This window comes from Mustela putorius, unplaced genomic scaffold (assembly GCF_011764305.1).
Source record: "Mustela putorius furo isolate JIRA1106 unplaced genomic scaffold, ASM1176430v1.1 tig00537227_pilon_pilon_pilon, whole genome shotgun sequence".
NCBI classification, from domain to species: Eukaryota; Metazoa; Chordata; class Mammalia; order Carnivora; family Mustelidae; genus Mustela; species Mustela putorius.
In genome coordinates, this window is record NW_025422368.1 from 44,072,958 (window position 1) to 44,098,329 (window position 25,372).

General features: G+C 35.1%; 1 protein-coding gene across 2 annotated transcripts in view; it reads left to right on the forward strand.

Moving 5' to 3' along the window:
• The window catches only part of LOC101686171 (RAB3A interacting protein), a 46,111-nt gene that overhangs the window by 12,996 nt on the left and 7,743 nt on the right, over positions 1 to 25,372 (forward strand). For both annotated transcript variants that reach the window (XM_004752447.3, XM_004752446.3), the window contains 6 exons: positions 1,370 to 1,645; positions 2,375 to 2,633; positions 12,731 to 12,826; positions 19,045 to 19,122; positions 19,973 to 20,176; positions 23,157 to 23,285. In XM_004752447.3, the coding sequence (XP_004752504.1) occupies positions 1,395 to 1,645; positions 2,375 to 2,633; positions 12,731 to 12,826; positions 19,045 to 19,122; positions 19,973 to 20,176; positions 23,157 to 23,285 (1,017 nt within the window). In that variant the 5' untranslated portion in view covers positions 1,370 to 1,394. The remainder of the gene's footprint in view (positions 1 to 1,369; positions 1,646 to 2,374; positions 2,634 to 12,730; positions 12,827 to 19,044; positions 19,123 to 19,972; positions 20,177 to 23,156; positions 23,286 to 25,372) is intronic.

A 25,372-nucleotide genomic window follows, 5' to 3' on the forward strand; every position in this document is an offset into this window, starting at 1 on the left:
TTAAATTTGGACTTTATTCTGTAGACACTGGAAAATCAATAAAGGATTTATAAGATTTACATTCTTCAAGTGAAAAATTTGAGGGGTATACTTTTTAATTTTAATGTAACCTTCGTGATATAATTGAGTAGTTTTGAAATACTTTTTCCTTATGGAAACATTGAAGTGTACATGTTATTGTTAGTGGCTGACTATAGTAACAAATGTTTATTGAGGCCATACTGGGTGCCAAGTGCACAGCACACTACTGAGTACTTTATTTGATTGATCTCTTTTTTAATCCTTACAGCAGCCTGGAGAATGGAGAGAATGTTGTCATACCCATTCTTACCCCATCAGAGGAGAAATTTAAGGCTTAGGGAAAGATAGCACATTATCCCAGATTGGATCCTAGACTTCTAAATAAGACCATTATTGAGACAGTCTGTGAGATTTGACTGGGGCCTGTTGATTAGATGGTCATATTGATCAGTATTAATTTCCTGACTTTGATGGTTTTGTGGTCAGACAGGAAAATGTCCTTGTGCTGAAGATAGATATATTGAGATCCTAAGCAGTAATGGGCATCATGTCGCAAACCCATTCACAAATGGTCCAAAATGTTAACAGTTTCATAATCTGGGTGAAAGGTACATAAAAGCTCTGCACCTCTTACCTAAATTTGAAATTGTCATTTGATCCTTGATCAACATGAGTTTGAATTATCAGGGTCCACTTACATGTTGATTTTTTTGGATAAATACAATACAGTACTGTAAATATATTTTCCTTATGGTTTTTCTTAGTATTTTCTCTAGTTTATTTTAAGAGTACAGTATATAATACATATACGTATCAAATCCGTGTTAGTTGACTGTGTATTGGTAAGGTTTCTGGTCAACAGGAGGCTAACAGTAGTTAAGATTTTGGGTAGTCAAAAGTTACAAGTGGATTTTCAACTATGTGGGGATTTGGTGCCTCAGCCCTGTGTTCTGAGCATCAGCTGTATGGTGTAATGTCTGTATCTCATTCCAAGCATGTACATATCTTTACTGCCTCTCTTACTTACTCTAATGTCATATGATAGACATTGATTAAAAAAATATCAAGCAAATTTTTATTTCTTTCCTCATTGTACTTACTTACTAATTTACTCAGCTTAACAGCATTTGCTATAACTTGCAAGTTCATTTCAAGTCACATTGTTTGCCTTTTGTAATATTTATACTCTGAGGTCACTTAATAAATGTTAAATGATTATGGTATTTTTTCTTTGTTCTTTTAAGTTTATACTTTATGTGGATTATTAGACATGTTTTAAAACTTATGGGTCTTATTTAATTTTAAATGTCACTATCAAAATAACTGCCTGCTTTTTGTTTTAACATAGGTTATCTTATGATGAGGCTTTTGCTATGGCTAATGACCCCTTGGAAGGCTTCCATGAAGTAAACCTTGCTTCACCTACTTCTCCAGACCTTCTTGGTGTGTATGAATCAGGAAATCAGGAGCAGACTACCTCACCAAGTGTCATCTATCGGCCACATCCTTCAACTCTGTGCTCTGCCCCAATTCAGGCTAATGCCTTAGATGTTTCCGACCTTCCCACGCAACCTGTGTATTCATCCCCCAGACGTTTAAACTGTGCAGAAATATCTAGTATCAGGTAGGAAATCTCAAGATCTGTATTTTGGAGTATGATGTTAAACAAATGGACAGTTGGTTTGCTTGCCTTAAGTTATACTATTTTAGAAAATTTGAATAAGTTTGTCTATGAAGAGGAGCAATACATATTAATGTTCAAGAGCAAAGGTCAGGAAACTTCTTATGTGAAGGGCCATGTGGTAAATATTTTAGGCTTTGCTGGCCGTACAGTCTCTGTTGCAGCTATTCAGCTTTGCTGTTAAAGTATGAGAGCAGCCACAGACAGTACGTAAATGAATAAACTCCAGTCAGACTTCATGTATGGACATTGAATTTTGAGTTTCATGTCATTTTCTTATGCCACAAAATATTATTATTTTTATTTTTTTTTAACCATTTGAGAATGTGAAAATAAATCTTGGCTTGTGAGCCTTACAAAACAGGTAGCAGGCTGGATTTAGGCTGCATTTAGTTTGCTGACCCCGTTCTAGAGTAGGACTATTAAATAGAATTTTCTGTGATGATGAAAATGTGATAGCCAGTGGCTGCATGTGGTTAGACTTGAAATGTGTTAGCTTTAGCTTTGACTGATTTTAATTTTTAATTAATTAATAATTTATAAGTTAATTTTTAAGTTAATGCTATTATTAAATATAGGGGCTATCACATTGGATAGTGCAGTTCTAGACCTTTGTGTTTATGCCGGTTCTGTGTGAGCATATACCTATGTTTTCTGAACTTTCCTTTATAGCATCCATGGTACAGATCCAGCGCCTTGTTCTACCTCTGGAGTCACAGCTGGGTTAACTAAATTAACTACGAGAAAGGACAACTGTAATGCAGAGAGGGAGTTTTTACAGGGTGCTACTATAACAGAGGCTTGTGATGGCAGCGATGATATTTTTGGGTTGAGTACTGATAGTCTGTCCCGTTTACGAAGCCCATCTGTTTTGGAAGTCCGAGAAAAGGGCTATGAAAGATTAAAAGAAGAACTTGCAAAAGCTCAGAGGGTAAGCAAAAAAGATGCTTTATTTTTCCGTGTTTTGTATTTGAAAGTAAGATGTATTCATGACATGGGGCAACCCCAATGAAGTCTTTGCAGTTCTACATTTACCTTCCTGTATGTACAGCCTTAGCTCCTGTGGGGTAGCATCTAGGCAACTTTGAAAATAATGGAATAGTAAAGAAGCTCATCTGAGAGTACGCACTGCCTACAGTGCCTGCTCCCTGTCTTATTACATCATCATTCATACCAAATTGGTGGGTTATGTTTCACGTGGGGGTTTTCCCTTTCTTGTGTGTGGTTGACTTTATGGTCCTTCACTTGAAGTTATTTAGTCCAAGTTATTTTATTTTGAGGAATTGTTTGGTAGTAATTATCTTTGGCATTCAGCTGGGCTTGAATATTTTCTGTATCTTACCTTGGAGAATTTTCTTTTAATTTGTTGTATTTCCCATTTGGTCATCTTTAAAATTTCTGCTATCTATTCCCAAATTTGTGGCTATTCTTTTTCTGTGACTGTAATTAACTTTCAGAGGGAAATTTATAGCACCAAATATTTATTATTAGAAAAAGGGAAAAATCTTAAATCAGCAGTCTAAAAATAGCAAAATCAGAGCAAGCAGAAGGGAAGAAGTAATAAAGAGCAATGTCAATGTCAATAAAGAGCAATTTCAATTGTCATTTTTTGTCAATTTTTGTCAATGAAATTGACAATTGAAAAACTAGAGAAAATGAATGAAAAAAAGTGCTGATTCTCTAAAAATATCAACAAAACTGACAAATATCTAAGAAGACTGACAAAAAAAAGACAAATTATCAATAGCAGGAATTAAGCAGGATATCACTGCAGAGCTGCAGATGTCAAAAGTACAGTAAAGGAATAATGTGAACAACTCTATATAAGTTTGACAACTTGGGTCAAATGAACTAATTCACATTTAGAAACTTGAGAGGATAAGACATTCTATATGTGTAATTTTTAGCATGTTAGGACATTTCACAAACATATATTCCCACCTTCTTTGCTACTATACTTGTCTCTTAAGAGTGTAACACTGATTTTTGTATCCCTGGTGCTTAGCATAATACAATATGATGCCTGGCATATATGTCTTCTTATTAATGCTTCAATGAGTGTCTGATAACTAAATAGCTGTGCAGATATGTTAAAATATTTTTGATTAAATATTTTATCAAAAAGAAAAATCAGTAGTCTTTTATGTTTTTCTAAAGGAAGGGTGTGGGGTGCGATGTCATTGTAATCAGCTTCTGCCATCTGGATCTGACTCTGTTGTTTTAATATACAGTATTAAGTGAAATCATAGTTTATATAGAGGTAAACTATCGAGCATATATACCCATCATTGAGAATAAATCAGTGGTTCCTTATTGATCAGAACAAATTACTAATTTCTTAGGTCAAGTTGGGAATTTCTTTTGAAATCTATAATGTGCTATATTTAGAGGTCCTGTTGAGGTAATTGAAATAATAATGATATGTGAACACGTACATATGGTGAATTATGAAGGGTATAGTATAGTATTAATACTTAGAGTTCAAGGCTTGAAAATACCTCTTGAATATAGAATATTTCTTGAATTTTAGCAACTTATGAATTAAAATTGTATCTATATTCATTCTCTCTATTCTGATTCTTTTAAGAGAGACCAGATAGTTACCATCTTTCTATTCTTGTACCTTTAATCTATTTTTTTCTTCATATATAAAGTGAGTTTCTTTTTTAAATCCTTTCCAGTAATCTCTGCCTTTTAATTGTTATATTTAAAACATTCACATTTAATGTGATATTGATATAGTTTGGCTTAAATCTGCCATTGTACTGTTTGTTTTGTTTGTTCCATCCATTCCTTTTTCTTCTTTTTCCTTCTTTTATGCCTTCTTTTGGATTAATTCCACACTTTTTTGGTGATCTCATCTTATCTCCTTTGGCTTATTAGCAATATATCTTTGCTGTGCTTAATAGTATGCATATTTAACTTATTCATGTCTACCTTCTGATGATGTTATACTACCTCACATGTAAGAACCCTACAAAAGTGTACTGTTTGTAGCCTTTGTGCTGTAGTCATAGTCTGTTTCACGTGTTCATATGCTTAAACTGTGCAGTGCAGTTACTATTTTTTGCATTGAAAAAAAGATTTAGATGATAAGAAAAGAATCTTTATATTTACTGGTATTGCTGCCATTTCCATTGCTCTTCATTTCTTCATGTAAATCCTGGTTTCCATCTGATAATCATTTTTCTTCTACTGGGAAGACATCTTTTAGCATTTTTGTTGTGTATGTTTGCTGGTGATAAATTATTTTTAGTTGTTATGTATCTGAAAAGGTATCATTTTCATATCTTTGATTTTGAAAGATATTTTCACTTGGTCAAGAATTTTAGGATAATAGTTTTTCCTTGTAGTACTTTAAAGATGTTGCTCCAGTGTCTTCTAGCTTGCACTGTTTCTCACAAGTAGTGAGGCATTGTCCTTTGTTCCTCTGCATGTGATGTAAGATTCCTCCCTAGCACTGGCTGTAAGCACTTTGATTATGGTGTACCTTGGTGTAGTTTTTTTCATGTTTCTTGTGCTTGAGGTTTGTTGAGCTTCTTGAATCAGTAGTTTGTTAATTTTCATCAAATTTGGGAAGTTTGGGCTATTATTTCATAAAAAAAACTTTTACATACCTGCCCTATCTCTGCTCTCCTGCCAGGCTCCTATTACATATTCAGTAGACGGCTTCAAGTTGTCCCACAGCTCACTGATGCTCTATTCATTTATGTTTTAATCTTTTTTTTCCTGTTTGTGTTTCATTGTGCATAGTTTCTGTTGCTGTCTCTTTCTTCAGTGTCACTCCTCCTTTCTTCAGCAGATTTAATCTGTAAATCCTATAAAGTGTATTTTTATCTCAGACATTGTAGTTTTCATCTCTGAAAGTTTGAGTTGGGTCTTTTTAATATTTTTTGTTCTGTTTAATAAGTTCAGTCTTTCCTCTAGCTTCTCAAACATATGAAATACAGTTTAATAACTGTTTTAATTCTTGTCTAATAGTGCTTTCTTCTTTTCGGGTGATAAGCTTGGCCAAATTGTAGGACTCACCTAATTTGTTTCATATATTTGGAGGATCACTGTCTGCTGCTGGGTGCCTGGTGTCTTAAAAATTGTTTTATATATTTTTTCCAGTTTTTTAGTTATATCAGGTAGGGTTGTGAATGTGATCCTTGTTACTCTTTTTTTGTTTTTTTAAGATTTTATGTATTTATTTGTCACACAAAGAGAGAGCATACAAGCAGGCAGAGTGGCAGGCAGAGGCGGAGAGAGAAGCAGGCTCCCTGCTGAGCAAGGAGCCAATGCAGGACTCGATTCCAGGACCCTGGGATCATGATCTGGGCTGAAGGCAGTGGCTTAACCAACTGAGCCACCCAGGCGTCCCCTTGTTACTCTATCTTGATTGGGAGTCAAAGTTCTATTTCTGTTTGTATTGTCTATTCTGCGCCATCCTACTAACCCTAACCCCAAAACATACACTTAACACACATGGTCCAATAATTTTGAACTTCATGAGGATAAAGATTGTATGTGTTTTTTGCTCATGATTGTATTTTGAACACATAATGGGTTCTCAGTATATTTTGTTGATTAAATGAATCTATACATATGTATACAGTTACATTATTATAGAATAGACACACATATTAGTTAGGGACATGCTAGGTGCTAGTAAGCAACCCCTAAATTTTAGTGACTTTATCTAAAAGAAGTTAATTTTTATTTCTTGAGCATTCTGCAGCAGAGGCACATAGTTGATATGCAGTTCTTTATGAAATAATTCAGGGATCTGTGTTTCTTCTACCTTGGATCTTTGTAGTCTTTTTGAATTTTACTGTTATCTGTATCTAACCAATGAAGTGAAGGGAAGAGAAAGTTTGGAGAAAGGCACACCATTCTAAAAAGACTTGTCTTTGAAGTGACACATAACTTCTGCTCATATTCCACTGGTGCAAACCAGTTTTCTGCTGCTGCTTAGGTGTGTGGTGGGGTGGGAAGTGTAGTCCCTGGCTGGGCAGTGACTCCCAGCAACAAGTCCATACTGTGGATAGGGGGAATACCCATGTGATCACTGATTTTGAGGTGCAGGGATGCCAGAGATGATGTATTCTTCACTTATTTGCCCTTCCACAGGGTAATACTGAAGACCAGTTTTGTTGGATTTCTGAGGTAGAAATTGGGCTTCAGTTTACCTTTATTTAAATGTTACTTCCTGGACTCTACCCCAGATTCTGTTGAAATCAAAATTATTGTATTGAGGCTTAAGGATATGCATTTTTAATAAACTCCTTTGTTGATTCTTGTATTTGCTACTTGTGATACCTACTGGTATAATGTGTTACTTCCAATTTTTAATTATTTTTCCTTAAAACAGAATGAAATAACTTGGAAAATAAGAATCAGTGGAATAGCTTGCGGCCAAATAAAGTCATCCAGAAATGCATACCTATGTCAAATTCATATTCAGCATAGTCCTACTAACTGTGGCCATGGTTCTTTGTCATAGTACTGACAGCATTGTACAAGACCCTGTAGGGGACAGAAATAAATCAGATTTGACCCTGTCTTTAGATATTTATTAGTTGGGAAGAAAAGACATGTATTACATGGTCATGTTTCACTGAATCTGAATTGTACATTTTTTACTCCATACTAACCATTGTGACTCTCGTCATTGCCTACTTGTGTATGAACTTGATTATAGTTTTTCATATTGTAATTAATTCAGTTGAATTGTGTGATTTGGGTTCTGTATTTGTTGGTCTTAATTACTGGCTTATATATCTTGAAAATGACTTCATTATGATAGGATATTGAAACAGAAAGGTATATTAAAAAAATCAACTTTAAAGAGTTCTTATTATAAGTATAAAATGAACGTTTTTTTTTAAAGATTTTATCCATTTTTTCGACAGAGATCACAAGCAGGCAGAGAGGCAGGCAGAGAGAGAGGAGGAAGTAGGCTCCCCGCCAAGGAGAGAGCCGGATGCGGGGCTCCCTGAGCTGAAGGCAGAGGCTTTAACGCTCTGAGCCACCCAGGGGCCCCTAAAATGAACATTTTAAGTTTAAAAAAATCAAATTGTTTCATTGACAGCATTTTTTCCTTTTGATATAAAAATGTTAATCTTAAGAATCATAGTCTTAAATTTAATGGAATATACTTGAACAGAGTCCTGAAGTTCTGTGTTTTGAATATCTCTCAAATTTCTTTTCTCCAGTACAACCACTCTAAATTTGTATCTTGCCTAAAATATAGCAGTAATCAGTGAACTGTTTTTCTTGTCTCTAATCTTTTTTTTTTTTTTAAACCTCAGCTACCTCACCATACTTCCAAATGACAATTTTGAATTGCACATCTGATAACTATCCTGTTTAAAATCCTTCAGTGACTTCACATGGCCTTTGAGATAATCTCCCCTTGTCTTTAAAGGACGTCCTGATTTCTAAGCCAGTGCTTTTTAGGATGGGCCATAAACCTACTTTTCTGGTATTATCTTTTTTGTGGTGTTCATCCCTTCTTGTCTTTAACTACTACAAAACATACTAGCTTTAGCGTATGGATGAAGGGAGAAAACTCTGAAAAGGGAAATTGAGCTCATGTTGTAGAGGGCTTTTAGTATTTAAGGTGAGGTTTATACCACTTTGGTAGAGGAGCTATTCAAGAATTTTGCCTTCCTGAATGACATATGTATTGCTCTGATTGCAAATTTCTCAAGGAGCAGTTATCTTACTCGGTTTCTTAGCTTGAGAATTACCGTAGTGACCATGGAGTAGGAGATGTTGAATGAATTGACTTACATTTCATATGTAATTATAAAATAGTGAAGTTTTAGTGTTTGAAAGAACCTGGCATTAAATTTATGCAGTTATAGATTTATAAATTAACTCAGGGAGAACTGGCATCTTTAGGATATCTTTCTACTCAAGAACATGGTATGTCCTTCTGCCTCTTTGTTTAGGACTACCTGTGTTTTTGCATTTGCCAGTATTTTAAAGTTTTCATTTTGCATTGTAGTCTTCAGCATTATGAAGTTATTTTGTTTTCAGTGATTGTTGCCCTGTATTCTGTCTAGTCTGATATGATTCAGATTCTCATTTTTATTTGTATTACATTTTTTAGTATACTTCTGCCCATTCTTTTATTTTTAATCTATCTGAATCACTTAGTTTTAGGTATGTCTCTAATCTAAAGCGTAGAGATGGATTTTGCTTTTTTAAGCCAATCTGAAAATCATTTTCTTTTTAATTAGGTGAGTTGTATCTGTGCACATTTATTGATAAGCATGCTACATTTGGGCTTGTTTCTGTCACATAACTTTCAAATGTCTGCTGTGTGTGTACAACCTTTTCCTATGTTGCTCTGTTTTCTTTGTGTCCTCCTCCTTTTTGGTATTTTGGAAGGTTTGATTTCCATTCTAGTTGTTATCTTCCTTTAATCAAAGATATATACTATATTGTAATTGTATATATCTTAGCCTTTCTTTAGATATTGCCATTGTCTCCTGCCATAAGCAATACTAAACTTACCTGGTTACTGTTTTTCTCATATCATTTGGTTTTAGTCAGACTGTTATTTCAGTGTTAATCTCTATGCTCTTAGATATATTTAGTTTATACTAGTTGTGTGCCTCAAGTTATAGTCCTTTACTTCCCATTAGTATTTAAGAAATTTGTGAATTAAATTTCATCTTTCTCTTATATTTTATGTGTATTATTTTTATATTCCTAAAGCTTACAACATTTGAATAATTGTTTTGTCAGCTTTATCCCTATTAAAAAAATGGACTTTATTTTTTAGAGCAGTTTCCAGTTTGTAGTTACATTGAGAGGGTGGTAGAGTTCTCATTCACTCTGTCCCTGCACTAACATAGCCTCTCAACACTATGAATGGTACATTTGTTCTAATTCATGACCCCTAGATTGGCATATCATTATCCCAGAGTTCAGAGTTTATATTAAGGTTCCCTTTGTTGTATGTTCTACTGATTTTGACAAGTCTATAATGACATGTGTCAACCATTGTAGCTTTATCCAGAATAGTTTCACTGCCCTAAAAACCCTCTATTCTCTATTTATTCCTCCCCACTCACTAAATGCTAACATCCACTGACCTCTTTTTATGGTTTCCATGCTTTTACCTTCTCCAGAATGTCATATAGTTGGAATCCTACAGGATATAACCTTTTCAGATTGGATTCTTTTATTTAATAATATGCATTTATTTTCCCCCATGTCTTTTCATGACCTGTTAGCTTATTTCCTTTTAATACTCCATCATCTGGATGTACCAGAGTTTATTCATTCACCTGCTAAAGGACATTTTGGTTATTTCCAAGTTTTGGCAGTTATGAATGTATAAACATCTGTGTTCAGGTTTTGTGTAGGCATAAGTTTTGAGCACCTTTGGGTAAATAGTAAGGAGTGTGATTGTTGAATCATATGGTAAGAGTATGTTTAGTTTGATTAAAAAATGGCCAGACTTTTATTTTTTTATTTAAGATTTTATTTATTTATTTGACAGAGAGAGAGAGATCACAAGTAGGCAGAGGCAGGCAGAGAGAGAGGGGGAAGCAGGCTCCCCACTGAGCAGAGAACCCAACGTGGGGCTCGATCCCAGGACTCTGAGATCATGACCCGAGCCAAAGGCAGCGGCTTAAACCACTGAACCACCCAGGTGCCCCAGACTGTCTTTTAAAAGAGCTATGTCACTGCATTCCCAGTAGCAATTATGAGAGTTCCTATTGCTTCCTATTGCTTCTTGTCAGCATTTGGTGTTGTCAGTGTTCTGCATTTTGGTCATTCTAATCGGTGTATATAATTGTTTTAATTTGCATTTCCCTGATAACATATAATATGAAATATTTTTTCACTGCGTATTTCTTCTCTGTATCTTCTTTGTTGAAATGTCTGTTCAGATCTTTTGCCCATCTTTCAGTCAGGTTGTTTGTTTTCTTACTGTTGCGTTTTAAGAATTTGTATATTTCTTACAATAGTCCTTTATCAGATATTCTTTTGCAAATATTTTCTCCAGTCTGTGCCTTGTCTTTTCATTCCCTTGATGTGCCCATCTTTTAGTTGTAGTTCTACAATGAAATATATTTGCTTCTCACCCCCAGTCCTTAGTGTTAAAGCTTCTCCAGCTTCTTCTGGATTATGTGAATCTCTGTTCTTTACTCGATCCCTGAATCATGCTTATATGAGAGATATTCTCTAAAGTTGTATAAGTTTATAATTCTTTGTCTCTGGTTTTATACTTGAAGGACAGTTTGGCTAGATATCAGATCCTCATTTCACATTTTTTCCTTGAGTATCTTCAAAATGTTATTCTGTTGTTTTCTAGCATAAAATGCTATTGACATTTAATACCAATCTGATTGTCTTTACCTAATAAAGGTGACCTGGCTTTACCTCTAACTTTTTTTATTATGGTAGCTTCACATATTTGTTTTTGTTTTCCATATTTAAATGGGTTGGATTTCCCTGGACTATTAGGAGGAGGCTCCTGTGAAGGAGTAAGATAGACAAGAAGCTTTCTCAGTTTTATATTTAAGAGCTTTCCCTTCCGTTGTTATTGTCTTATCTTTGTAGCCTCTCTGTCTCTCTGGGGTAAACCTCATTCAAGAAGGTTTTCTCTTCTAGCCCTGTGTCTCTACAAACTTTACAGATATAACATTATGTCTAGAGATGATATTTCTAGAAACAGAAGAAAAATACTTTTATACGACCTTCTGTGATCTGTTTGCTTTGGAACCTTGCCACCCTCTTTCTCCTTTATTTTGTCTGAGCCTTTTCTCTGTCAGTCTCCATTATTCCTGTCTTGCAGTTTGGTTTCAGATTCCGTGAGTTTTTCCTTTGGAGTGGGCCGTGTCCTGGAAGATTCTCTTTGCTGGATGCTTTGCAGTTCCCTGAGAGTTGAGGGCTTTACAGTACTGTTTGCTGCTTTAGGACTGCAAATAGGCTTTCGTACTCCACCTGTAGCTTGGAGCTTGTGGAAACCTTTTCCTTTTTCTCCATTTGTTCTCATATTTGTTCTCCCAGTTTCCATTAGGGTCAAGTCCTCTTTTTTGGGGTATATGTAATAATTTTTGGATCCTGAGGCTTCACAGGATACCTCTATAATCCCTTCTACTTCCTGCTGTCTCCTCCACATGGTTGCTGACTCTGCCATGTTGGCAGTGTAGCCACGTTCTCTCACAGTCTAAGATTTGTGGAGACTCCCTTACCTAGTGTTGTTGAAGATGTGGTTGGTCATTGGGTACTTCTGATATTTCGGTTGGTATATTTGGTTTTCAGGAGTTGTCTGAATTCAAAAACTATGCTGCTACCACAATTGCAATATAACTAACCTATTATTTTATTAATGCAATTGTGATCAATATATAGGAAGTTTGGATTTTTTTTATCCCTAAATTTGGAAGATTAATTTAGGGCAACATATAAAATTGCATGTTATTTACATCTTAAAAGATTTTTTTAAAGCATCTACTTGATACCTTTTGAGAAGTCCTAGAAATGAGGTTGTGATCTTGTTGTTTTCATTCTTCTTAGTTTTAAGTGCAAATATGTATCATTTGCCTCTGGTTGCAGTACTAAATGGGTATAGTCTCCTAATGGAAATTTTAGACTAATTGCTAAAGTTATCTGTAAGTGAACAAATTTTAAAGTAAATATGAAAAAAACCCACTCAATTTTTATTGAAATGGATAAATGGAATTAAATTTTTTTCTGGATGGAAATAAATATGTTTAGAGAAAAGGGAAAAAAGAATGAAGTCATTTAATTGTTTATTTTCACATGTAATATGTAATCATAATCTTTGGATGTCTCATGAAAGAAACATGAAAATTTAATATGTGAGTTAGATTTATTTATAATTTTAGATTTGCCTGATTGTCTTCCACATAGCAAGTGCTAAATAAACATTTTAAGTGTGAACATTGTAGGAGGGGACTATTAATATATTGTAATTTTATTAGTAAAGATTATATAGTCTGCTGAATCTAACTTCAAACTATGGAAATTCAACATAAAATGATCGATTTCTCATAGGAACTGAAGTTAAAAGATGAAGAGTGTGAGAGGCTTTCTAAAGTACGAGATCAACTTGGACAGGAATTGGAGGAACTCACAGCTAGTCTGTTTGAGGTTGGTCTATTTACGTCTTGGCCAAGAGCAACATCTTGATTTTTATATATTGATAGAATTGTTTTTTGAGGGCATCTTGGAAAAGATATGCTTAGCTTCACACATAATTTATAAGTCATCTAAGAAAAATTTAATCTTCAAGAAATATAGAGTCTACAACTTAAAATGATGGGAAAACGAAAAGATTCTATGGGCTACCAGGATCAGGTTGTTTAAAAAATGTCTATGTAGAAAGAAAGGAGGTAAATTTTAATTTTGTTTTTATCAAGTATTTAGGGGTTGCTTTAGGGTAATCTTATAATATGACTTACAACCAAGATAGGAAGCCCTGAGGTAGCTCTCTGATAGATGATGGTTTGAGGATTGTTAGAAGGCCCACCTGTTTATCTCCAGGCTGCCAACAGGACCACAATTTCTGCTCAACTCAAGCATGTTTGTCAAATGGGGTGCCATTGACATTGTCATTTTCCATTTTTAATGTATTAATCAAGGTTCTCCAGAGAAATAAAACTAATAAGATGTGTGTGTGTATATATATATATATATATATATATATATATACTGTATATAAAAAGAGATTGATAATAAGGAATGAGCACAGGTGATTATGGAGGCTGGCTATTACCAAGATCTGCGGGGTGAGTTAGCAGGCTGGAGACCCAGGAGAGCTGATGGTGTAGTTGTGGTCCAAGTCCATAGGCCCGAGAACTGGAGAACCGATGATGCAGTTCTAGTCCCGAGGCTTACAGGCTTGGGACCCAGCAAGAGCTGATGTTTCACTTGGAGTTTGAAGGCAGAAAATTTCGCTAGTACTCCAGGGGCTCAGCCTTTTTGTTCTGTTTAAGTTGTCAGCTGATTGCATGAGGCCCAGCCACATTATGGAGAGAGGGCAATCTGCCTTAGTTAACCTACCAATTCAGATGTTACTGTCATCCAGAAACACCTTCATAGAAATACCCAGAATAATGTTTGACCAAATACCTGGCATCCAGTGGCCTTGTCAGGTTGATACATAATATTAACCATCATACTTGGCTTTGGCCCCAAAATGCTAGTCATACTGCTTGATCATTTTGGCAGCTTTTGCAAGTTGTAAACTTGGATGGGGAGAGGACAGTGCTTAATTTGATTAAGAACCACTGTTATAGAATGCCCCTTTTGGGTTAAGACCTTGAGCGTTTAAAAGTGCCTTATTCAGGGGTGCCTGGCTGGCTTAGTTGGTCAAGCATGCGACTCTTGACCTTGGGTTCATGAACTTGAGTCCCATGCTGGATAAAGAGCTTACTTGAAAAGAAAACCAAAACCAAAAATGGTTCCTTATTCAAAAAGGTTGGTGTGTTACGGAATGACTAATGCCATTATCTTGTTAATAATTTCTTTTTCGGGTGCCTGCTGGCTCATTCAGTAAAGCATGTTACTCTTGATCTGAGGGTTATATAAGTTGAGCCCCCTGTTGGGTGTAGAGATTACTTAAATAAAATTTTTTTAATTTTTTTCCCTCTAAAAATTTGTTTTTAATTTCGAGTGTAGTAACAAATTTTAGAAAAATTTTTAAATTTTTCCCCTTGTATTATTTTTATTTATACAAAATCTATTTCAGTTTTAGAAGTATGCATAATTTCAATCCTAATATATTTTGTATTTTTTTCCTCAAATAACATGTTTTCATATTAACTTACATGGTCATTGTCATGAGAGTCATAACCCACCAATTGCATATTCCACCATTTCTATCATTACAAGTAACGTTGTAAACAAGTTACATGTGGGTTTCTTCAGATGTGGATTTTCCTTGTTCCCTCTGCTCCATGTCCCTTTGCCCTGTGTTCTGTCTTTTTTGGGGGTCATTTTTTTTCATGAACTGATTTATTTATTTTTTTGTTGTTAACTAGTCATCAGAGACTAGAGGATAAGAGCTGTATGACTTACTAATTTTTGTTTGTAGAAGTAATAGAAACCTTAGACTTTTTCTTCCAGTGTTGTCTGGCCAGAAGAGAATTTTGTAATGATATATGGATACTAGAAGAAAGCAATATACTAAACTTCTCACCTGCCCACCAATAATTTTAGCCCTGCTTAGTTCCTCTTGTCTGCACTTGCACGTATATTCTGTTAGATGAAGTTGGAAGAAAAGAAATTAGAGGAAACTTCTCCCTCTCCATAGCAGAATGTGAAGGACCAGAAACGCAGTTTTTGCAATAAGTTAAAATGTATATCTTAAAAAAAAAGTTTTGGAACTCCTGATCTTTCTCTGACCTGACAATGGCTAATAGCCTTGACACCGTGTATACTTTCTGAGAAAGAAGTTATACTGACAAAAGATGATTTCAGTAAGAAGAAAATTGTATTCAGACCAGTTATTTATGAATTTTGTAAAAAGTTGCTAGAGGTTTTTCTGTGGTCTATTGTGTATTCATGATCTCAGTTTACCATTGTCTTATGAAAAGACTTTTTGCTTGTATTTTAGGTAATATGTATATATAGTTTTTTAAGAATTAAAGATTATTTTGAATAAATACAATATGCACAGCTTTGATAAACTTAACATGTAAATTCAAAATAGGAATTTGTTGTGTATGAATAATCTTGAATATAATTACTTTGTAGCAAAGTTGGGTCTTAAAATATAAAATATAAGAACTATAAAATTTTATGTATGTTTGTATGTTTATATATTCCCACCTAGTGTCTCAGATTTTGAGATAATATAAAAATGAAGTAGGAAGAATGCTTTACAAAGTAGTTGTAAAAGAATGTGAAAGAATGCTCTACAAAGTAGTTTCATTTGACATGGAAAAAAAAAGATAGGTAGCCTTAAGATTTTTTTCTTTTACATTTTGTCAGCCAGTTTTAGTAAATGTCTATGGTATGCCGAGTTTTCTCTTCATAATGCTATGAGACATATAGAGCAAATTGCTCATTTTATCTGTGAAGACAGTGAGACATAAAAGGTTAAGGAGCAATGTTGGGATTCAAATTCATAACCCTGACTCTTGTTTTAAGTACTGTGAAATCATTAAGTGGTACTTTGTCTCGGGCCACAGAGAAGCAGTCCTCAGTGAGGCCTTTCCTTTATCCCACATTCACAAGGAAAATCTTGTGACACTAACTCAGGAATGTAAGGTAAATGCATATGCCTTTTTACTATGAAACTGCTAATATCACTTTACAAGCCATCAGTATTTCTTACTTAGACCAGGAGATGCCAAACTTCTGTTGAGATCATGTACCTCATCTGTAAAAGAAAAATTTAAGCATGTACCTTTATTATGATGAAAATAAGTAATATTTATTAGGGTTACCTATGTGGTAGGTGCTGTTTTAGAGCATATATACTTACAAGTTACATATATACACTAATATAATGTGTTATATAATTATAAAATAACAGTTTTAAAAAACAAGTCAGTAATAAATACTAAGTTTTTTATATAGTACAAAAATATTTTAGTCTCACTAAAATATATTGTGTGTATGTGTATATTCAGTGAGAGGAGTATGATTGAATATGTTACCACCTTGTTTTCGAAAATCTTGTTTTAACAATTTATGATTCAGATGAAGTTCTGGTCTAAATTCCTTTTTTTAAATTAGATGTAATGCAGCTGATAACTCACAAACATATAGATCCAAATGGAAGAAGTACATCTTTTCTTGTATGAAACCATTATACCGAATTTTCATTTCCATTGCTGGTTATGGGAAGGTTTCTCCAGAATATTCTCTAGTGAATTGTCTTCTCTCATACCAACAAATTGTCTTTGCAAATTAATCAGAAGATGTTGAGTTTAAACATTATTTTAAAGAAAGAAAGAAGAAAAACAACTTCATTTGAATCCCTGCTAACCAGATAGGAAGAAAATTCTGTTTTCAAAGTCTGTAAGTCGTAGAGATGTGAATGTTTGTATCAGAGGTCTGCACACTACAGCCTACTGGGCGGAACTAGCCTATGCCTATGTTTGTGCAGCCTTCTGAGCTAACTGGTTTTTACATTAAGTAAGTGGTTAGGGCCAAAAAAACCCAAGAGGACTTTGTGATGTGAAAACTGGGATTCAGATTTCAGTGCTGATGAATGTTTATGGAAATGGCTCCCTTCACTGCTGTTTGTTGTCTGTGGCTGCTTTCACCCTGCAGCAGACAAGGTCTGGCTTCTTGAGCCCAAGCTGCTTACTGTCTGACCCTTCCCAGAAGAAGTTCATGGACTCTGGGTATAGAGGATACTTGGATCATTTTCACCTTTAGAATTACAGAGTGATAGACAATTTTCACTTTTTTGGAATCTACTATTTGATGTCTTTTGTCAGTTTGCCAAGTCCAGTGCGTTATCTTTTCAGCTACTGCTTCTGCCTCATTTCTAGTGCTCTCTTCTCTCCTCTTGCAAGTCAGTTACATGTAGCTTATACCTCTTCACTGTGTCCCTCATACCTCTGGGGGAAAAGTCGCCCCAAATTCCAACTCTCTTCTCTGGGCTTACATCTTCTCCTGAGTCTTGGTCCCCTAGTTCTTCACCATTTTGTTAGCTCTCTAATACCGTCAGACACATTAAAAAAAAAAAAAGTCCAACTTCTTTAATTAATTGTCCATGGGCGGTTTGGTCCAAGTTGCACAGTCCTCTATTAAGGAAAGCAGAGTCCATTTCCAAACATTTAGACAGATAATCTCTCCTTAGCATGAGTTGCTTTTGCGTTTATAGTTAAAATGTCACTTATCCTGAAGGGGGTCAGATTAGATATGTTTATTATTTTGAAAATATCTGCCAAATAGTGATCTGTTGACAGCCACTTGTCATCACAGAAAAATTAAGCAAATCTGAAACATTTGTTATTTTAAGAATAAAACCACTTTTACTTCATTAAATTGGCAGCTGTTAAGGACTTTGATAGAAGATAACCAGCATAATTGTGCATGGGAGATTTTCACAGTTAATCTCATCTCATTATAAAACATTGATAGTAATACATCTCTTATTTAAGCTAATGTGATCTGTAAAGTCATGTTCATGGGCATATATAAAGAATCCTCAGTTCATTACTACTGTAAAAGCAAATGGGAATGCTGCTGTCAGACTCTGATGTGGAGAATGTTCACTCTTCCACTGAATAGTTGACAAACATTACTATGTGCCATTATCAAACATATATTAAATGTCTTTGAAGCTGATTTCTTTCCTTCCTTCCTCCCTCCCTCCTTCCTTCCTTCTCTTCCTTCTCATAAACTGTCAGTTGAAGTTCTAACATACATGTTCTTAAATCCCAGGGGATTATCTCAAGCACCCTGTATATGGTTCTAGTCCATCCTTAATCTTTAATGGGACTATTCCATACAACAGAGTAATTTGTTTTTTTTTTAATATAGGTAAGATCAGTGACTTTCTTCCTTAAAAGATCATAAGGTTTCATACTGCCCTTACAGTAAAACCCAGAATTCTTACTTGGATATTTTATTTGATTATTAGAATGTAAACTGAATGTAAGCTCCTTAAGAGACAGGGACCTTGTTTTTTCCCCCAATATACTATCAAGACCTGGAATAGTACCTCACAAAGAGATGTCGTGAGTAACTTTTGATGAATAAATATTAAAAAAAAGGAATTAATTACCTATAGTTTCATATTTATGGTACTGAAACAAATAAGACCTTATTAATATCTAATCTATGAATAAGACCTTATTAATATCTAATCTGTGATTTGCCTTTTTAGATTGCTCTGCATAGAATTGTCACTTAATATAATTTTGTGACTGTTTTTATTGGAAGCTCTAAGGGTTCTCAGCTATCATTCCTATAAACTGCAACATTAGTGATGTGTTAATATTTTTACTTATCCCTTTTGTATGTCTTTGCTATGACTAATAATATGTATATATATATTGTGGCCAAATTACAGAAACCTAACTATGGAGAAGTTGGGTTTGACATGTAGGATGTTTATTTTCCTTCATCACATATGCAGTCTTTATACAAACATTAATCAGGGTGATTGAACTCAACTTGGCTATGTCAGTGGTATTAGTACTAAAAGAAAGTACGTATTCCTAATTCCTACCAGTTTACCTACCAGATGACATTTGCTATTTCAAGAGTTGATGTTGAGTATTTATTATCACGTTAAAGTTTGGTAGTATATCTTTGCTACAGTCATAGACATTTGCTGAAAATTTTTTGAAAACAAAGGCTAGATACTTTGTTTCCAAAATTTGAGATCTTAACTTTTTCAGGAAGCTCATAAGATGGTGAGAGAAGCAAATGTCAAGCAGGCAACAGCAGAAAAACAGCTAAAGGAAGCACAAGGAAAAGTAAGTCTTTGCTACTTTAATAGTAAAAAAATATAAAATCAGTGATTACTGTTTTAAAGATACTTAAACATTTGTTAGATTTTGTTCCTATTGTAAATTAGGGCCTTATTTTAGAAGATTTGGAAACTATAAGTAGAAAACAGCTACCACACAGATGCAATTAATAGTGAACAGTTAGTGCTCATTTATATTAGAACCAAAGGATTTTAAGTCTTGTGAATCACATGTATTATCAAAAGGATCATAAATCACATTTTATTTATTTATTTAAAATATTTTATTTATTTGCCAGAGAGAGAGAGAGTACACACAAGCAGGCAGAGAGGCAGGCAGAGGCGGTGAGAGAAGCAGGCTCCCCGCCAAGCAAGGAGCCCAATGCGGGACTTGATCCCAGGACTCCAGGATCCTGACCTGAGCTGAAGGCAGCGGCTTAACCAATTGAGCCATCCAGGTGTCCCTTTAAATCACATTTTAAAGTCACTATTTTTCTTCATTATGTGGAAAAAAAGCCACCAAACTCTTAATAGATTTTATTATTTTAAGAATGAACCACAACTATTCATAAGCTATTTATATTTTGAACATTTTGAAAATTCACAGGAATTAAATATTAGACATTTTGATAATTTTAAAAATTTCATTTCGCGTTGTGAAATGCAAGCATGGCCCAATGCAAACCATATAGAAACATTAAACAACTTGGTTTCACTTTCTTTTTATTACTCCACCACAAATATACATTAAATTTACATGTCCTCTTTGAAAAGAAAGTGTTTTGAGCAGATAGCTAGCATTTAGCTGCATCTGTCATAAGAAATAGTGTATGGAACTGTGTCGATTTCTTTTCAAGATCGATGTCCTTCAAGCCGAAGTAGCCGCATTGAAGACCCTTGTCTTGTCCAGTTCTCCAACATCACCTACGCAAGAGCCTCTGCCAGGTGGAAAGATACCTTTTAAAAGGGGGCATACAAGAAATAAAAGTACAAGCAGTGCTATGAGTGGCAGTCATCAGGACCTCAGTGTGATACAGCCAATTGTAAAAGACTGCAAAGAGGTAACTCGTCAAGGACTGTCCCCTCTGACTCTCTTGATACTTATTAATTCTCACCACTGAGCTGTCAGTTATGATTTTTGCCAGCAAAATTTTTAGTTCAAAATATGCAGTATTAAGATGGGGGAGGCTTTATCTAGAGCTGGCTGCTTTCAGGGAATCTTCAGTTCCATTCTCTACTTGGCTGACCTTGGAGTTACCTGCTAGAAACTTGGTAAGTTTCTTAATCTTGATACTTAATTTAGGGAGCAAACTGTCATATGTTGTATAAAGGAGAGTGGGTGGCTTTAATGATCTGGCTAGTCAAAATTTGTTAGTAAGATGCTTTAGCAGAATATGAATATAAGAAATGTGTGAAAATAAGGTGATTTTCTTGAACAGCACATTGCTTTTACTTAAATTCTGGGGGAGGTAGAGTTTTATATCAATAAGAGAGTCTTAGAGTTAATTCAGATAATTAAGCAACAAAAACCAGAACTAATGGTAGCCTTATCATTTAAAATATGTTGTGAGGTAACTGAGATACTGTGGAAATATTTTGAGCTGCTTTGAGTAAAAATTGTATAATTACAAAAATTTTTTTTATTTTATCATTGCATACAATGAGAGAGCATTTTCAATGGGATTGATCATGGAGCAGCCCCTCTTTTTTCCTTGAAAAGCTATGTTTTACGTTGTTTTATTCAGGTTCATCATTAATCTTTAAGCAGCTGTATCTGCTCATTTGGTTAAGTTTTTGCATGGAAGCTAGGATTTTATTAAATTGAATAATCAAGGTCATTACATACTTCAATTGAATTGCATTTTGGTTGCCTATTAATAAAAAAGATGCTAGTGAGAGAGACATTCAATAGGTGACCAAATCTGAATGTGATGGAATCTGAAATCCATGTTAAATATTTCAGAAACTTTTTAAAATCATAACTTTAATTTCTTTGAATTTAATTAGCATTTTTAATTGCTTGGTAAACTCAAATTTTGCTGTGGTTTCTCAGTGTGATTATAATACTTGTTTTCTGTTACATACACTTACAAAGTGTAAATATTTTCTCATGGGACATTTAAAGTTCTGTTTTTAATTTATGAGGTCTCATGAAATGTGAAGAAGCAGCAAACAACTTCAGAATGATAACTTTCTGTTTTCCAGATATATCTTATATTCTAATGTTTTGTGAAAACTTGTCAAAAAGTTTTATTAGACAAAGGAAACATAAAGTTGACCTGTATAAGCTTTAGAGAAAGGTAAAACAGTTGGAAAGAAAGTGAACCATGTCCATGTTTCTGGAGAAAATGTGACAGGCAGTCAGAAACAGTGTTTACAGCATAGTTTCTGAAAGCACTTAAAACACATGTCTGTGCAAGTACACACGCATGTATTATGCAGGGCTTTGTGATTGAGTCACTTAGACACAAATTTGAACTTTTACAGGTTTCTTGATCTGTAACCTTGGGCAAGTTATTTACCTCTCTAAGCCCTAGTCTTCTTATCTAAAAAAAAAAAAATGAAGATCATAATGTCTGTCTTGCCCAGTTGTGAGGGTTGAGTGTCTGTGGGGTGCTTGCCATGGTTCCTGGCGCAAGACCAGATTGTAATAGTTTAAGTGACTGCCTTTGAGCTAGAATCTTTCCTTGGAGTACCACTCGCCTGCTCAGGGGCTTATGTCCGTTAGAGGGTAAACTTTACAAAGAAAATGAATTTGGAAATTTAAGTATTATTTATATGCTGTTTTTTTTTTTTTTAAATCTTCTTGACTTTAGTTTTGATTCAAAGAATTTATGGATTGGAATGAAAAGAATTCACACTGAAGGTGCCATTATATGCTTTAAAAGAAAGTGTAGGAAAGCTTGGATATACTCAGCCTTTTATTACAGTCATATAAATCACCTTCACGTGCCATTAAGCTGTCCTGAAGGCCATAGCGGCCATCAGTGTGTCATTTATGGTGTGCCCAGCTCTTCTGGATGAGAGTGCCTTAGGGCTGCAGGAGGATGAGGGGCACTGGCCGTGTTGGGCAGCCGAAGGCAGGTGTGGCTTGTGTGTGACAGGTAGGATTGAGCTGAGTAGAGGGCATCTGGAGGGAAGAATACTTGGGGAAGACTTATTAAAGGGAGGAGGAAAGAGGGACAACTGGAAGAGTGAATAGGAAGATGGGTGCCAACCTGGGTTAGTGCTGATAATTGAGACAGTTGCAATGCCAAAATATATCTAAGTGTTATGTGTTGTTGTTGTTTTTAAAGTTTTTTTTATTTAGTTATTTGAAAGACAGAGATCACTAGTAGGCAGAGAGGCAGGCAGAGAGAGAGAGGAGGAAGCAGGCTCCCCGCGGAGCAGAGAGCCCGATGTGGGACTCGATCCCAGGACGCTGAGATCATGACCTGAGCTGAAGGCAGCGGCTTAACCCACTGAGCCACCCAGACGTCCCTGAGTGTTATGTTTTAAAGATAGTCTGTTTAGGAGATTACAGATGTGCTGCTTTTAGTCTTGCTGTTTATGGAGTAAACATTTTCAAATTATTTTGAAAATGCCCTCAGGTAAAGCAGAACAGTTAGTGTCATTTTTGACCCAAACTAGTTTCACAATTTAGTCTCCGTTTATTCATACACTGTTTAATTAACTTGGCTCCAGATGACTCTTTCAATATTTTCAGAAAAGACTTATCACTTGTTTTATATTCAGAGCAATGTGCACATGTGTCTTAAGAGGAGCTCCAGCATTTCTGGGGGTGGGGCAGGAATCAAGGTAGCATCACTGGACACTGTTATAGATCCATTGAAAAGAGCCAGTCAGTCATTTGGGGTTTGGATTTTTTTAAGAAGAAAGTTGGTACCATGTATTACAACGCATCAAGAATGGTTCAATTCATTATTTTAAATGAGTAAGATTTCTTCCTTGGTAATGTTTATATTATGTTTGGGTTTTATAAAGTGATTGTATGTTTGTACCTTTAAAAAGATTATTTTGTGTTTTCTTCTGGTTTGTCAGGCTGACTTATCTCTGTATAATGAATTCAGATCTTGGAAGGATGATCCCACAATGGATAGATCGTGTCCTTTCTTAGACAAAATTTATCAGGAAGATATCTTTCCATGTTTAACGTTCTCAAAAAGTGAGGTAATTTTTTTTTAATTTTAATAGGAATGCGTTAGAGTAGTTCCTGTACCTTTTGTTAAGTCATGTAAAAAATTTTCTCTTATGTGACTAAGTTATGTTTTATCCTTTTCTGCATTCCAAACAAAGATTATGATCATTTCTTGGCATTCATTTACAGAGCATCTTTGCTTACATGAGCGGAGGGCCATTCCCAGTGAAGTATGTGTTTTACCAGAGTAAAGCAGTAAAAATGTGGGGGTTGGGCTTAGTTCTTGATTCTCAGTCCAAGGTTCAGTGGAAAGGAAGTTCTGTCCACTCCAAGGTGATCATGTGATTTATCTGTACATGACAAAAAAATCACATTTAGCTTCTTCATCTTTAAAATGGAAGAAAAATGCCTTCTTGCCTGTGTGTCAGGGTTGTTAAGAGGTTGAAATGAAGTGAAAAAGTACATACCAAAACTTTGAAAAAAAAAAGATACTATACAAATGTAAGGTCATAATTTTAATTTGTTCTTACATGTGGAAGGATTATCTATAAATATCCTGTCAGTCACTGTTTAAGAAATGTACTCCTAAGAGGCTTAAGTTAAGTCTTTAGAGGATTTAATTTTAACATTACTTGTAAGGAGAAGTTAAAATGGATAGTAAAACACTTTCGATGTACATGTTATTCGTTTTGACTCTGTGTCTGTTTTTGGGTAATCCATTCCGGATTACTAGTCTCGCCAGACTGAAGAAATTTGCTGGTTTCATCTGCTGTTGATCACTTGTTACCATCTCCATCTGAGCATTCAATATTTGATAATCCTGCTAGTTCTTTTGTAGGTAGCTCTGGTGCACATAAATACAAATTCAGCAAATATATAGCTGTAATTGTATGTATTGCTAGGTTATGAATGACTGGCAGTTTAAAAATATCAGATAAAGGACTAGTGTCCAGAATCTATAAAGAACTTAGCAAACTCAACACCCAAAGAACAAATAATCCAATCAAGAAATGGGCAGAGGACATGAACAGACATTTCTGCAAAGAAGACATCCAGATCGCCAACAGACACATGAAAAAGTGCTCCATATCACTCGGCATCAGGGAAATACAAATCAAAACCACAATGAGATATCACCTCACACCAGTCAGAATGGCTAAAACCAACAAGTCAGGAAATGACAGATGCTGGTGAGGATGCGGAGAAAGGGGAACCCTCCTACACTGTTGGTGGGAATGCAAGCTGGTGCAGCTACTCTGGAAAACAGCATGGAGGTTCCTCAAAATGTTGAAAATAGAACTGCCCTATGACCCAGCAATTGCACTATTGGGTATTTACCCTAAAGATACAAACGTAGTGATCCAAAGGGGCACATGCACCCGAATGTTTATAGCAGCAATGTCCACAATAGCCAAACTATGGAAAGAACCTAGATGTCCATCAACAGATGAATGGATCAAGAAGATGTGGTATATATACACAATGGAATACTATGCAGCCATCAAAAGAAATGAAACTTGCCATTTGCGACAACATGGATGGAACTAGAGCGTATCATGCTTAGTGAAATAAGTCAAGCAGAGAAAGACAACTATCATATGATCTCCCTGATATGAGGAAGTGGTGATGCAACATGGGGGCTTAAGTGGGTAGGAGAAGAATCAATGAAACAAGATGGGATTGGGAGGGAGACAAACCATAAGTGACTCTTAATCTCACAAAACAAACTGAGGGTTGCTGGGGGGAGGGGGTTTGGGAGAAGGAGGTGTGATTATGGACATTGGGGAGGGTATGTGTTTTGGTGAGTGCTGTGAAGTGTGGAAACCTGGTGATTCACAGACCTGTACCCCTGGGGATAAAAATATATGTTTATAAAAAATAAAAAATTTAAAAAAATGTATAAATTTAGCAAAATAAAACATTAGGGTATTCATTTTGAAGTGGCATTATTAGTGGATGTTAATTGTGGTTAAGAGATATATAGATTGGAATTAGTGCTCTCAATTCTCTTCTAGATAACAGGAAAAGTTAGTTAGCTATAACTGCATTGCCTTTCATAACAATATTTGAGTTATAAAAGAATTCAAGACTATGTCGTTTCATTCTTTTCTTTTGGCCT